Source organism: Octodon degus, unplaced genomic scaffold, assembly GCF_000260255.1.
Source record: "Octodon degus isolate 3935 unplaced genomic scaffold, OctDeg1.0 scaffold00025, whole genome shotgun sequence".
Taxonomy (NCBI): domain Eukaryota; kingdom Metazoa; phylum Chordata; class Mammalia; order Rodentia; family Octodontidae; genus Octodon; species Octodon degus.
The window spans coordinates 4,404,317-4,419,745 of NW_004524601.1; the positions used below are offsets into that span (position 1 = coordinate 4,404,317).

The window sequence follows — 15,429 nt, forward strand, 5'->3', positions numbered from 1 at the left end:
AAAAAAAAAAAAAAAAAAAAAAAAAAGAAACTGCACTGAGCTGAGAACTCCCTCTCTTCTGTGATAACTGCCGCCCGTAGATCTGCTGCAGGCTAGGCCTGATTGCCCCAGGAGTCCTTGGTCATTACTTTGGGCCTGAAGATGATTTTTTTCTGCCTGATATGGAAATTCCCTTGCCACAAGAATGCCATCTGTGATACTTTTGGTTGCTTTGTCCCAAGAACGCCATCGGTGCTGCTCTTCTAGTGTATAAATCAGGCCATTCTGTATTTTATGTCATTCATAAATCAGTAACTTGGAGGCCAAGACATTCTGAACCACAAAAGGCAAATGATACGTATTTTAGATTCGTCGGGCTAGAAAACAAAGCACTCAGATCTTCTGTGTCTTTCTACCATCCTGTTTTGTGACCTTGTAGCTTTGTTGTACTTTAATTTTACTCCTAATTTAAAAGTAATACTTTTCCCATTTTAAAATGATCAAATAACACAGAAGTTCTAAAAGCCGACTGATATTATAATCCAGAGTTCAGAATTTCTAACCTATTTCTTATCCAACTTTACAGAAAATGTATTTTTCTACATTTAGTATTGGACTGAAAATATTAATTTCAGTTACACCTCTGAACTCTTTGATATAGAGAGCATAATTTGGGCTGGGGATATAGCTCAGCAGCACAGTGCCTGGCTGGTAAGCACAAGGTCCTGAGTTCAGTTCCCAGTACAAATAAATAAATAAATAAATAAGAGCATGAATTTACTTCTGCTCATCCTGATGAATTTTATTTTTCTTTTTTCAAGAATTGGAGGGTTTTGTTGTTGTTTTTAATACCTGTCCATCTCTGTGTCCGAGTCCTTCTCTGATTTGCTTACTGATCATTCAGATGTCTGGGCTGCGTGGCAATCATCTGATATTTCTTATAATAAATTCAAATAGTATAAAATCCAGATGAGGATTGTCATTCTCCAGTGGCCCATCAGCACAGGCATGATTATTAAATTTAAAATCATTAGATTGGAAAGTGCTGATAGAAGTCTCTCTTCCTGGAGACCAGCAGTCATGACTCTCAGAAATTAGGGTGGTATTTATTATAAGAGTTCAGACTTAGAGTCACACAGGCCTGGGTTTGGATTCTGCCTCTGCAGTTTACTCATCATTGAATGAGGCATTTTCAGCCCCCCAAGGTATCACCCTAAAATGATAGGATTTCTAACTGCAACGTTCTTTGAAAGGTTAAATGACATGCTAAATCCAAAGCGCTTGGTTCTTTGCAAGCATAGTAAGCATACAGTAAAATGCAACTGACGTATTCATAGTCAACTTGCACCCTTGATCATGTCACCAGGACTCAGCTTACTTTGCCCCTCTTGCAAATCACTGGCCTGAAGAATGATAGTGTGCCTACACGGAAGCAGGTCACCTGTGCATGTCATTGAAGTACACCTGGCCGCATTCTCGCTCCCTGATTAGCTTTGGTGCCGGCTTTCTAGGGCTGTTTGCACAGATTCCTGCCAGAAGCTTTTCTCTAAACTCTTACACATACCCTGTGAGCGCAGCATGGCTGCTCCACACTCAGACGCAGGGCTGAGCAACACGCAGCAGAGGACATGAGGGCCCCAGCGTAGATGCATGGGGACACGTCCACCTTCCTAGAGGCCTGGTGAGAAATTTCATCCCCTAAGAGTAGAGAACAGATGTTTTAGAGCCCGTTGCAAGTGCTTCCTAGTAAGCATGTTGTGTGCAATTTTTGGCATCTTTCTTTTTCAAGCCAACTGACAAGAAATAGCAGTATACTTTCAATTATAAAATATACCTTTGATTAAAAACTTATTATAAATGTGTAATAATATATTATAACTATAGAAATTATACACCTCTATAGACCCCAGTATATCCTAGCTCTTAATTCTTCACAATAAAGATGGGCCTATGGTTCAGAGAAATGCATCATAAATGGGTCCCTCTGGCATGACAACTAAGCTCCTTCTATAGAGTCCAGAATGGTGTTGCTGAAGGGGGTCCCCCAGCTGCAGAGAACACACTGCAGGGGATGCCGGGGACTCACGGAGTAAAGGATCCCTTAGAGCTTGTGCGGTTGTTCATGTATTCACACTCAGGATGAAGTTTAATTTATAAATAAGATGGCAAGAAATGAACAACAACAACTACTAATGAAATCGAGCAATTGGGATAATTATAATGAAAGTTACGTAAAATGCATCAATTTCTGGAAATCTCTATTTAATGTTTCTAGACTACAGTTGACCAGTCGTAACTAAAGTAATAGACAGTGAGGTAATAGGCCAGGAGAACCACTCTACATAGAATTTTGCTTTACTGAGAATCACACTTTTCATCTGCTGAATTGTGAGAAATGCAAGTCCTCCTGGGGCTTATCTCTTTGAGATTCACAGCATTATTTTGATTTTATGAGAAAACCAGTTTCTTATCTACCACATGACCCAGAGGTCCTCAGCAAACCTGTGCGGGGTGGGCAGATGGCACAGGGAGAGTGTCGTGAACAGCAGGAACGGAGCAAGCGGCTCCTCGGAAGTCTAGTTTGACTTCTTGATAGAAGGATCACACTGTTATAAAATGAACAAATCATCCAGAGGCTACCCGACAATATACGCAATAGTTTAAATTCTTGAAGTCTTGTACTAGGCCCTGGGCTAAGTATTTTATTTGTATACTAAATTGGGCTTAAGGTGAGGCTACAGGCAAAGAGACTTAATTCCTAGTTCTCGGCCTGGAGATTATTTATACCCCCTTGCGACAGATTTGACTCTTTTGGACTCCTCTGAATCCCTAAGAGCCCCACAGCTGTAAGGATCTAAATGTGCAAACGTAACCTGTGGCATGAGAGGTGGGAAGAATAGTGAGCTTCCCCACTGCCTGGCCGTTGGGAGCCAGCCGGCGTCTGCCGCCTCTCAGGACCAGTGTGGAGGTCCCTGCTCAGGTTCCTTTCTTGTCTTCAGATCACGCGGAAGTCACCCAGTCACCCACCTTGTCCAAGTGGGTTCGTACCGTGTCCCTGAGGCGAATCTGCAGGGGCCTGCAGGTGCAGAGTGCGGGACACCGGTCCTTCTTGGGCTTCAGGAGCGTGCTTCTTGTGGGAGTTCCAGCCCGAGTCTGTCTCCCTGTCCTCGGGTGATCTTCTGCTCGCCCTGGTCTCCTGCAGGGGCTCTGTGTGGGGAGGAAGTGGTCACACAGCCCAAACACTGTGGATCTGAGTGACAGAGCTAGCTGGAGACTTTCTCCTGCATGTGCCACACCATGCAGTTTGGAGCTGTGTTTTAACAGTTGTGGGTTTTCTTACTAAAACATTGCCTTTCAAGAAAAGGAAAAAAGATTGCTGCTTTACCTGTCTTCGCACTTCTCTCGGAGGGCTCTGGTTCAGTAAACCACATGACATCAGCTTTCTGACTCTCCTTTTCCCCCACCACAGCAGAACGTGATAGTGAGATTGCTTATTCCAAACATGGAGAAGAGTGTGAGGAGGAGCCCTGGGTTGTGTGCCCTGCCCGCCTCTTGCCAAGCTCACCGTGGGCGCAGCACGGTGGTGGGAGCCGGACGGCAGGAGCCACAGCGCAGCGGAGCTCAGAACCCCACGCCACGCTCTGGGCTGTAAGCTTTTCTTCAGGCGTGGATCCCTTCTCCCGCTACACGTTAGCCAGCAACCCGATAAGCATCTTAGGGTAGTGCTCAGACATCAGGCCCAGAAACCCCCACCAGCAGCTCCCCAGCTCATGACAAACTCAAACCCCCGCGAACTCACGGAAATTCGAGTTGAAGCTGTTCTTTTTCATTCTAAAAGCAGAAGAAATCTTGCAAACCCATCACATGGACTTGAACCACATGTGTGTAGGCACAGATTTCTTATGCTTATAGATTTTATAAACCATAAGTCAAAAGACACATGAGTTAGGCAGAAACTAAGAAAATTAGTAGCACTTGAAGTAATACTTCAGGTGAGGACCGTTCGTTTTCAGAAGCGGAGCTGCCAGCGTAGAGGCCGTCGCCCGCAGAGGCGCATCTGTGCTGCTCCTGTCGCTTCTGTTTATCTGCTTCACTTTATTTTGCCTCTCGTGGCCTCTCACATGCCCGTAGCTTTACAGCAGTCACCACATTCCCTTTGTAGCTACTGATTGCCATTTTATAAAGTGTATTTGGTGGTACATCCTGAGGTCTAACGCTGAGGAAGAACCGGGTGATCACAAGTGGCCCGGGTTGAGCAGGGTCTGCCACCACCTTTCTATTTGCAGGCTGCTGCCTGGCTGTTGGTCTTGGGAGAAGCCGTGACATCTTTGTGCATTACTGAGCATGCGTGCAGAGCTCCCTTTTATATAACCAGTCTCTTGTGTTTTCTCCATAGCCCGTGGCTGCTTGGGTGACTTAGCCCCATCCCATCATTTTCATGCTGCTGATTGATTCTGCCCCAGGGAAACCTAGCTTTCTGTTTTTGGGGACAGCTGTGCTGTAGGCACCAGGGACCGCTTCCTTCCTTTTTGCCAGCATGGCCCTGCTGGCCCGGGGGCCACCAGCACAACCCTCTCCTCACTCAATCCTCACGAGTCCCCAGTCCTCTCCTCTTACTTGGCCACAGCCCTACAAATGTAGATATGCAGCTGAGTCACGTGGCAGGGCTCAACTACCAACATCCGTGACACACAAATTCACTTCTATCACTTTAGCAATTTTGATCATAGCATGGAAACATAAAATTTAAAAATTCTTGCAGAATTCAAGATCTTGCCCAAAGATTTCTCATAGACAAGGACATGGGTTTGAGAAACACTGCTCTGTAGAAGATTGGGCAAATATCTGATAACCAGGAGCAGTTCCTTTTTTATTCTCAGAAGAGATATAACATTTCTGAGGATTTCTGAGACATTGGCCTGTTTCTCTGTCTTCCTCTGCCTTGAGGTACTCTCTGAGCCGTTCATAACGTTGTGCCCTTGTTTCTACATGAAAATACTTCACAAAAGACCTCCTAGACTGGGATAAGGCCTTGAGAGTTCGGTCCATGGATGGGACAGTTTATAGTTTGACCTAATCCTGAATTGTCGTTGACTTCCCCTCCTCCTGTGCTGATAGCTTCTTGATTTCTGATTTTGTCTCAACCCCATGGAGCTCCTGTGTGTGCGACCGTGCTTCGCTTGTGGGAGGTGCTGAGAAAATGCTGCTGAAAATCGAGTGAATATCAGTATGAGAGAGTGCTCAGTGGTGTGATGTGCACCAGACGGCATGCTCCACCTGTCCTAGCTGTCGCAGTGACAGACTGGAGCCTCCGCAGCACACCTCTGGTCCATCGCCGCCCGGAGCATGGCCCTCTGCCTCCTCCTCCCAGCAGCACAGAGCTGGGGTGCGGTGGAAAGCTTCCCAGCCGACACCCTTCCCTCCCCTGCCTTTCCAGGCGCCCCCATCTTTGTGATTCCTGGGGCCATGTCACTTTGCTTTTCACAGGAAACCTGTAGGCCATGGTCCAGAACATGTACTTTCGGCCCATTCATGGAGCCCTGTAGCTCAGGCAGGTCGGAGACAGTGCACACTGTTTGCCATTTAGTTTCAGCCGACTTGCCAGGTTTCATTGTGGCAGCAAACTAAGGGGCTAAACTGCGTCGCAGAGAGCTTCTGATTCTCCAAGGTGACGCACAGAGTTACTAAACCTCATACAACACTTTGGTTAGGTAATTGGCCATTTTTCTCCAAGGTAGTTTTATTCTAATTTAGCTTTTTTTTTTTTTCTTCTTCTTCTTGAGAGAGGGTCTCGCTATGCAGCTCGGACTGGCCTTGAGCTCACTTTGTTGCCCAGGCTGGTCTCGAACTCGCACTGATCCTCCTGCCTCAGCCTCGTGAGTGCTGGGATGACAGACGTGCCCGCTGCTGTTCATCTTTCTTCTCACAGAAGCCATTCAGCAGGTAACAGGCCTTCAGGTGCACAACCCATCTTTGAGGAAGTGTCCTTTGTGGTGCCGGCCTCGCTGCTGCTGCTGTCAGAAGGTTTGCAGGGAGGCCGTGTTAGCAGCTCTTCCACACACGCCGGCCACTCACTTCTTCATAGTCTTGTTAAAGAATATGAATTAGCTCTGGCAGTAAAGGAGAACTGCCCACGACTGATGCTCCAGTGCTCCACGTGCCAACACATGCATTATGTCAGAGGAGGCTGGGAGGGAGACAGCGAGGCCTCGACTCTGTGCCATGCCTTGTAAGCTGCGTGGCTAGGGGCAGGCACTTTCTGCGAACTGGGGAATTTTCCATCAAAACAAGTAAATCTTGCCTTCTAATCAGGAAGCAGTTGCCTAACTTGGAATTAGGAAATCTAAAATGCAGTGGAACTTTATGAAAGTCAAGTAGAAAATCCAGATGCTCTGTGGATAAGAACTAAATCTGAATGAAGATACCAAAGAATAATTTTTATTTAGTAGTTCGGTGATCAGAGTATATTGTCCTTGACACTCAGAGTAAAATTAGATATCTAATTTCACAGCATACCATATTCATTTTTATAAGATAAGGAAAATAGCATTAACTAAGGCATTGATGCTGTTACATTGGATTGAGATCTATATGGCGTAGGTATATCTACGTGTATATAATTTGCACATACACGGGCGAGTAGGTGCACAGTCTGTTTCACCAACTCTGTAACTAAACAGTGCTGCAGTTTCTCACTTATTTAAAAAGCCATATGCTTTTATACTGAAGTCATAAGGCATCAATACTGTCTGCTTCCAAAGCTAAATCCTCAGGAAACCGTCACATCCTTATACCCCTCTTTTTAGGACAACAAGGGGTGGACCCCTCTTTTTAGAGGAACAGGGGCACAGCTCACAGCTGCTGCCGAGGTGCAGGCTGACTACTGGCCTCAGCGCCAAGTGGATTCGTGGGTTGGATGGCACTGCTGTTGCTCGTGGTACTTAGGTACAAGATGTCCAGCTGGCCAAACAACCTCCTGTCAAGTGTTAGGAGGAGGCGGTTTGGAGGCTCCTGAGGCCCTTCTTGCAGGCAGAGATCATGTGGCTTGGGGACATGCATTCCTGGGGTCACAGAGTGGCTGCCACATCTGCAGCCCCAAGAACTGCGGTGGACATTATGGGCAGTGTGCTTAACCACTGATTGAGTTGCCTTCCAAAAGCCTGTCCTGCATATTCTGAGCCACTTCTTTGTCTTAACAGGGAGAAGATCCAATTTATCAGAACGGAAGGGACCCCAGGATTGGTGCGCCTCTCGAGTGACGCAGACCTTGTGATGCTGCTGAGGTAGGTGACACTGGGACCTGTGGTGACAGCCCCCTGTCGGCAGCTACAGTGGAACATTCTGGAAAGCAACATGTCTGTGTTGGTAGCCTCAAAATGTCCCTTTTGACCTTAGAGACTTAAGGAAATAGTCACGTTAATTTAGGGTGCTGCTCTAGGGGCTTCACTTCGTTTTGCCTTTGCTCCCCCACTGTAAAGGATGTGGTGTGGAGGGGACTCGTAGGGACTCATCAGTGTCCCACGCAGAGCAGGCCAGGAGGGTGACCAAGTGAGGTCCTCATGCTACCCCTCCGTGTCAGAAAGAGGTCATATTTATATTTTCTTTCAATTCTTTTCTCAAAATGTGCTTTGTGTCCTTTTGCTGATTCAAGATATTGTTTATTTACTCTGTGGTTTTGAGAGTTAGGCTTGGGAAAGCAGATCAGAAAGTTGAAATTTGGCCCGTGGACTCGCTGCCAACCTGATAGCCCTTTGTGTGACCAGCCAGTTGCATTTTCATTTGTGATGGTTAGATTGGCTTTGGTTTTAAATTCTAGAATAGTGGATAAGGGAAACTGTCAGATTTTCAAAAGATTTTCTAATTTTTAATATTATCCCTCAAATGTAGGGAGCCAGAGTAAAATAACGTTGTGCTCTGCCCAGTGGCTGGGACAGCCACCATTGAGGTCAGCACGGAATTATGGGGCCGCCACCCCGAGCCAGGAAGGCTCTGTTTTTGTTTATCCCAAGCACTGACAACCCCACTCAAGTTTCTCATGAAGTTCTTGACCTGGCCATTTCTGGTTCTCCACTCCATAGTTACCACAGTAGATGCTGTAGTTTGACTGCCCTCTTGATGGTTACCAAAGTGGTTTCCCTTTAGTGTGGAGTTGAAGCATAATTGGAAAGGACGAAATTGCTTTCCTCAGCGGCTCTATTCCCTGGATTCTGAGCAGCTCCTGCGGACGCTGCCCCATCTCCATCAGCGCTGTCCCTGCCGCGGCCATGCAGCTACCTCTGAAAGCGTCACACAGCTTGCTCGGTGGCCTGCACGTATCAGAGGGTGTTCCAAGTTTGGTTTATGTTAAAATCTTACTACAAAATTCTGGCTAGGATATAACTCTCGCTTCATTCTAGAATTCTAAATTTGTTTTATTTAAACTGTGAGTTCTGCTCTTGGAATTAGAAAAAAAAAAAAAACCCACTCATGATTATCCCTCTCTTCATTAAATCATCTTTGTGTGTGTGTGTGTGTGTGTGTGTGTGTGTGTGTGTGTGTGTGCTGGAGTCAAACTCAGAACCTTGCACTTCCCTGGCAGGCACTTGTGCTGCTGAGCTATATCCCCGGCCTACTAAACCATCTTTAGGTAGATCTTCTTGATTATTTTATTACACCAGACCTTAGAATAGCTGTGCTTTCGTAAACACCACATATTGCTTGAATTTCTGTGCTATGTGGTTGAATTTAAAAATATCTGAAGCTCTTCTAGGAAGAGCAAGGTCACATTGTCCCACTTGAGGAATAAGCATGTGTCTGAAGCTTCATGTGTCATGGGCAGAGTGTGCAAGACTCACTCATGTATGTCCATTCTGTGATTATCTCGTAAAAATGATGTGCTCAGTTCTAGGCCTTCATTTCACTTGATTGTGGCCAAATACATTTATTATTTTAATAGTATGCAATGAAATAATGTGTTATATGTGCCTACTTAAAAGTAATATTTAATCATTATTGAAAATGCTAGTGTTTAATTCATATCTCCAGTTCATTAATTTTTATAGCATTTTGGAATTTGAGCCATTTCATTTGGTTACTATGAACTCAGTGTTCTTGTGGCATGCAGAGTAAGGGTTGGCGCTTGCTTTTGTAGCTTTTCTGTTTGTTAAAATGGAAAAATCACTCCTGGCACAAATGTGCTTCATTGTCAGCAAATCACAGTGTACTTCTAGGACATTATTTAATTCAAAATAAGCCCCTGTAAAGTTATGTTCTAACATGACTATGATAAGCACAAGAGCTTTTAAGTGATCTTGGGTTTTATTAATTGTTCCATGTTAATAGCTCAGTGACTCCAGTCATGCAAAGCAGGACCTTCTCGCAGATCTCAGAACTCACTGGCAAATTTGGCCACATAAATGTAAGTTCATATAATGCAAGATGCTGTCGCACACAAGGACAAAGGGTAATAAACTAGGAGAACAGCAGTCACAACACATACAGCAAAGAGACATGAACGGATGAAGAGTGCCCTGAAATTACTTTAAAAGAAGAGAACGCAAAAGCAAAGTGATTAGGGATATGCAAAGATCAAAGGAAGGGAAGGGTGCATGGCCAGTAAACTCATGAAGAGAGGCTAATAAGCTCATAATCATAAGATGCAATTTCAAATCATGAGATACTGCTTCCCACTATTAGATTAAAGAATCAAGAAATATGATAATAGAAGAGAAACACATGTATATCGCCTACTGTCTGGGCTGAGCTGGGGGAACTGCAGCTTCTCTGCGCAGCTTGGAGTTCCAGTCGGTAATCTCTCATGCAGCTGGAAGGCTCGAGTGTTTTCCCCAGCAGCTCTTCTTTTTCTCTAATGCTGTGTTTATATCAAGGCATTATTTCACACATTCACAAACTGGCACCGAAAGTGTGCTCGTTATACCTGCTGATGAAGGCACGCAGCTGTGCAAGAGGGACCGCATGGAAACGGTGCATTCAGAGAATCGCCTGCCCTCTAGCCAGCAAGAGGAACAAACGCCATGGGTCCTAGTTATCCACGTACCTATCAGAGCCAGGGCAACAGCTTTGAATAAGAAAAGATTTCAAGAATGCCACGTACTCACAGAGCTTTATATAATTTTAACAGTGCCTAAAGTAAAATTGTCTGTTACTTATCTCTCTATACAGATGGATAGATAATAAATATATGCTACAAAATATAAAATTATCCCCCCCCCCCGGGCGCACTGAGATGACAACTGAGGCTGGGCATGGTGGCATGCGCCTGTAATCCCAGATCTTGGGAGGCTGTAAACAGGTGGATCACTATAAGTCCGATCTAGTAGTGAGACCCTGAGCACCCTGTAGACCTTCCCTAAAATAAATAAATAAATAAATAAATAAATAAATAAATAAAATCATGGAAGTAATTGGGTTCTCCAGATCCTGGCAGCAGAGAGCAGAGGGGGCCTCTGGTGGGACAGGTCGGTGTGAGGGGGTAACCTTCCCCGTGGCTAAGGAAACACCTCACTGACCACAGTGTGTCCTTTGCTTTCTGTCTTCCCCAGCTTGTTTGAAGAAGAGATAATGTCCTATGTGCCTCCACACGCCTTACTGCACCCCAGCTACTGTCAGTCCCCACGCGGCTCCCCTGTGTCCTCGCCCCAGAACTCACCAGGTGAGTCCACTGCCACAGGGAGGGCCCTGGGCGTCGGTCACCCTGTCCTTCACAAGGACCACAGGAAGCATGGCTCCATCTAAAGACGGGCTCACCCAGCTGCGGCCTGCATGGCAGCTGCCATCCCTTCAGAGTGGCTTGTTCCCACGGGGGCTTGTTTGGACAGATAACGAGCTGACAGTTGGGGTCGGAAGTGACATGTGCTCACACATGCAGTTTGCTTGGAGGATATTCGGAGGACCAAACATACCTTCAAAAGTGCTAAGGCACAAAATATTATGTTAGTTGTTTTGGGGTTTAAAAAGTTCCACTGGGAAGGCAGATTGGAGAGACAGTGACAAAGTATCACTATGGAGAAATAAAGTGGAATTTACATAAAATAGAAGGTAAGGCATTCAGTGTGATGAACTTGGATATTTACCCTGTAGGGTCAACTAACCGCTTAGACTGAGAAAGCAAAAACAGGCAAATGAGCAGCTAGAGCCCGCATTTGTAAGTCTGACTCTTGAAAGAGGTAAACGTGAATTAAGGATTAATGGGGTAAGTGAATTTACCGTTCATGAAGAAATGGTCAAAAATGGAGCTTAGCAAGCGAGTGTGTTGAAGAAAGTAGAGTTGGTGTTGACGGAACACCACAATGCTTACTCTCATTGATGGGCAACATCGTGCGCAGGGTAACGGCTACCAGCATTGAAGCCCACCTCAGTAGAAAGAAATCCAGGCTCAGGTGTGTCCCTGGAAGCGGCTCTGGGTTCCTTGGTGCGCAGCACGTGTTTGCACATGCAGCTGTGATAACAAAACTGCACCCTCGCTGAATCCCCAAACAGGAAAAGGTCCATTAGCGCTTGTTTATTGGGCATCCAGCTACGATCAAGCAGGAACCAGATTGGTGGCAGGGGACAGCAACACCGACCCTGCCTTTGAAGGCGATGGCGGGGTGGTGAGTCAGCCCTGGGAATATGTGTGGGATCCATTCTCCCTTCAGGCTGCGCTGGGTGTTTGGGAGACAGTTGCCGTAGGCCTGTGACAGGAGGCAGGGAATGGATTCAGGGAATGCGAAGGATGGGAGTGCATACCTGTGGACCACCAGCCTAGGTGGGGAAGAAGGGAGGCAGATTCTGGTACTGTGTGGTAGCAGGTGTGTGCACCACTTACTAGGAAAGAAGGAAAGGGTGACAACAGGACTGGCTTGGGGCCTGCCTTGCTGAGAAATCCCCAGCCCGCCACATTGGAGATACCCCCGGAGAACTGGAAAAACGGCCATGAATGGCAGAGAGGGTGCAGCTGGGACAGCCGGGAATTCAGGGCACAAAAGGCCAGGGAAGCCCAGAAGAGCAGAAGCAGGGGAGACCAGACTGGGCAGAAGGCAGGGGACAGGGACACGAGGAGCCCAGGGCTGAAGGCTTGGGCTGAGGTGGGGGAGGAGCGAAAGGCCAGCTACACATTTGACGCTCAGCCTAGCAAAGTCTTTCCAAGGCAGCCAGGCTTCTGGCAGGCACCGCTCACAGCTGCTCATGGGCTGAGGGAGGAGCCGGTCTGACCAGAGACCATCAGCAGCTCTGAAAAGTGTGAAGCCATCAATCCCCTGGACCCAAGCAGGGCAGGCTGATGGACAGACAGGTCACACGCTGCCCAACGGCAGAGACCCGTTCCAAAGTGGTGGAAAATGGGCGGTGGGACCAGGCACACTGGACACTGTTGTCGTGAAATGTGGAGGGGACACAACAGAGTCTGAAGGAGAAGGGGGAGGGATAGGGTTTAGGGTGGGTAGCGGAGAGCACGTCTGTGGTGGTCACGGGGTGGCCCCCGCCCCACCTTTTGGTCTCTTTCCCATTGGCAAAAGATGTATCTTCCTTTTTCCTAGTGTCTGTCTTCTATTTTCATGTGTATTCTTTGGGTTTCTTGTGTAAGAGAAACTGTGATATCTAAGCTCGTGTGTCTGGTTTGTTTCACTTCATATTATGGTCTCAAGGTGCATCGACTTCGCTGCAAATGGCTCGTTTATCCTTCTTTATGGCAGAATAGTACCCCATGGTGTGTAAATACCAGTCTTTTAAATCCACTGGTCTGTGGATGGAGATACGGGCTGCTTCCAAGATTAGGTATTGTGAGTCGTGCTGCTCTAAGCGTGGATGTGTATGTGTCACAGTGATAAATGTCCCGAACCCTCTTGGGAAGACACCTAGGAGGGGAATGGCACCAGGTAGGATATCGCTCGTGACAGCCACGGTTCTTCGCGAGCCTTTCCTGAGGCCTGTCCTCCCAGAGAAAGAGGCAGGTCAGCGGCTCTAGGATCCTGCAGGCCTGGAGAGCCGCGCCGCCCTGGAGCTGGGCCAGACGTTTCTGCAGTCCTGGTGGGGCCCTAAATGCTGACCACCTTCCCCTCTTCACCGAGAACCGCAGGTGCACGCGGTACCTGTGGGGGAGAGTTAGTGTGAGGTGTTTTCCAAAGACACGTGTAACCCCAGCACACCTGAGCTGTGACCCTGTCTGTGGTGGTCTTTTCAGGAGGAGTCACCCCCATATTCTGGCCTCTGCCAGGCTGGGATGTGCTGCCAGCTGCCAGTGGGCACAAGCCGCAGCCGTGCCAAGGCAGGACTCGGCAGCCGTGCTTTGACCGTGGAAGAATCTTTTGTGTCTACGTAAAACAGCTTCCTCGCCTAGCAGTACCCCTAGAGGTCTTATAAAAGCAACATTCCAAGCAGATTTTTTTTTAAATTAAGTGACCTGATCATTTTTCTTGTGACTAGGGTTTCACCCTTTTCAGTGGTGTGAGAATGATACTGGGGAAGCGACGACCATAATGAAGCTGAGTGCTCTCTGCGGAAAGAGCCCAGGAGGCCGCTCCTTCCACACTCCCCGCCGTTCTGCGTGCAGTGGAGAGAGGGGCTTTGGAAGCTGTGATTCACGCTTTTTGCAGCTGCCCAAGCGCTCACCTAAAATTTGTCCAAATTCGGGAATGTGAGGGCTCACTTTTCTAGCACTGTTGTCATGCCAATCCCAACCTCAGTTATGCCGTGTGGCTCACTGTGCCAAGAGGGGGCCCGGGTGTTTGTTTAAGCTGCGCATTTCTAGGAATTTAAATTCAATAACACCTAATTTGTCTAATATTTTTGGAGATTTGCTCTCTTATGTGAATTTTCCAGGTAACCAAAGCTGTGATTTTCAGCACGTAAGAATCTGTTTAACTCGCTGTTTGCTGGAACTCTGTAAAAGTGTCCTGTGTCTCCCTGCTCTCTGGGTGCTGCAGTAGGGTGCTCTGCGGTTTGGGGGAAGCGTGGTGCTGATATGAACTGGGTGTGGAGCCAGGCCAGCCAGAAGCTAGGACCAGCACCGGGTCACTCTCCAGAGAAGGAAACAGCCTCAAGGGGGCTGGCAGTCATGAAGGGCTCCGGACGAAGTGTCGTGTGCATCACGGGCGGGCTCCTTGACTGGGGTCTTCTTCTTCCCTGTCTCTCTGCCCCAAGTCTTTGCATCTCGCCAGCTGCTCATCTGACTCCTCACCTGTTCTCTCTTTTCGGCTGCCCACTCAGTCTGCCTCTCCTCCCAGCCTCAGGCGGACATGGCTTCAATTTTAGTCAGTGGTGTCCTCCCGCTGGTGCAGCCAGGGTGTCGGCCACTGGTGCACCTTCTTGTGTTTCCTAGCCACAAGGGGTTTCCTAAATTGGCACATCAAGTTGTTTTCAATAAATTGTGTGCTCATGAGTATCCACAAGCTTGAAAAATAGCCCGAGGCCCTCCCATGCTCTTTTTTTTTTTCTTTTCAAAGTTTTATTGATAAACAGATAGCAATGAGACAGTTTCAAATCAAATCGAAAGTACAGTTTCAACAAATAATACACTGCATATATTCTTCTTAGTGGTTAGTTGCTGTGCAAGATGCAGACTTGTGATCCTACTTACAAACACCATTAGAAAAAATCATTCCATTCATTAAGAGAATGCAACTATATATCTATCCCAACCACTTTGAATACACAGATACAAAATGGACATTCATAGTTACACCCCAATTTTTTTTAAGTTCCGTTGTTGAATATTATAGGTGTGTAAGCTCAGCAAACAAGACCCAATCCTCCCATGCTCCTAGAGAGGAAAGCGAACACAGAAGGTGCTGCTGCGCTCTGCCAGCTGTTTCAGTTAAAGAGTGCAGGGGCTTTGGGTTTTGTCCCTTGAAGTTCCGGTGTTGCGCTGTGCTTCAGAAGACAGAGCCTTCCAGAAATTGCAGTAGTGCTTGGTGATTTGATTTTGATCACTAACAGAAAAAAAAAAAAAAAAAAAGATCACGGAGTTTTGCGCGTATGTGTGCTTTTGAAGTACACCCAGAAAAAAATGTGCTTCCAGACCATCTCGACATGGAGGCACGGAGTGGGATTTGTGTTCACCGGGCCAAAGTCTGGAGGAGCCAGTGCAGGGCCAGGACCGAGCCTCAAAGCCACCCGGTTCCCAGGTGCACATCTGTAGTCACAAGCACCCTGGCTTCTCAGGAGTTGGAGCCCAACGTTTTTCTAGCGTCTTCTGAGATGGTTCTTGTGATTGGATCTGATGCAGATTTGCAACAGTAAGTGCAGATGGAGTGGTGCTCCCTGACACGGCGAGAAAGCCCCGATATCTACTGCTGAGGCGCTTTCCTGCTGGTAATTAGCTAAAGCCCACCATCCAGGAGTGCAGGCCTTCGCGCGATCACTCAGGTGAGCGCTGACCTTGTGTAGCTGGTTTCCTTCCATAAGACTGTGAAGACCGTAAAGTGCTCCGTCTATGAGCGTCATGTTCTGGAGCTTCTCTTAGGGTCTGGGCTG

The 15,429-nt window shown here is 47.2% G+C and overlaps 1 protein-coding gene across 2 annotated transcripts in view; it reads left to right on the plus strand.

Annotated features, from left to right (window-relative positions):
- Positions 1-15,429, plus strand: part of Hecw2 (HECT, C2 and WW domain containing E3 ubiquitin protein ligase 2) — a 207,115-nt gene that overhangs the window by 153,821 nt on the left and 37,865 nt on the right. For both annotated transcript variants that reach the window (XM_004628611.2, XM_023712305.1), the window contains exons 17-18: positions 7,179-7,262; positions 10,521-10,630. In XM_004628611.2, coding sequence (XP_004628668.1) covers positions 7,179-7,262; positions 10,521-10,630 — 194 coding nt within the window. The remainder of the gene's footprint in view (positions 1-7,178; positions 7,263-10,520; positions 10,631-15,429) is intronic.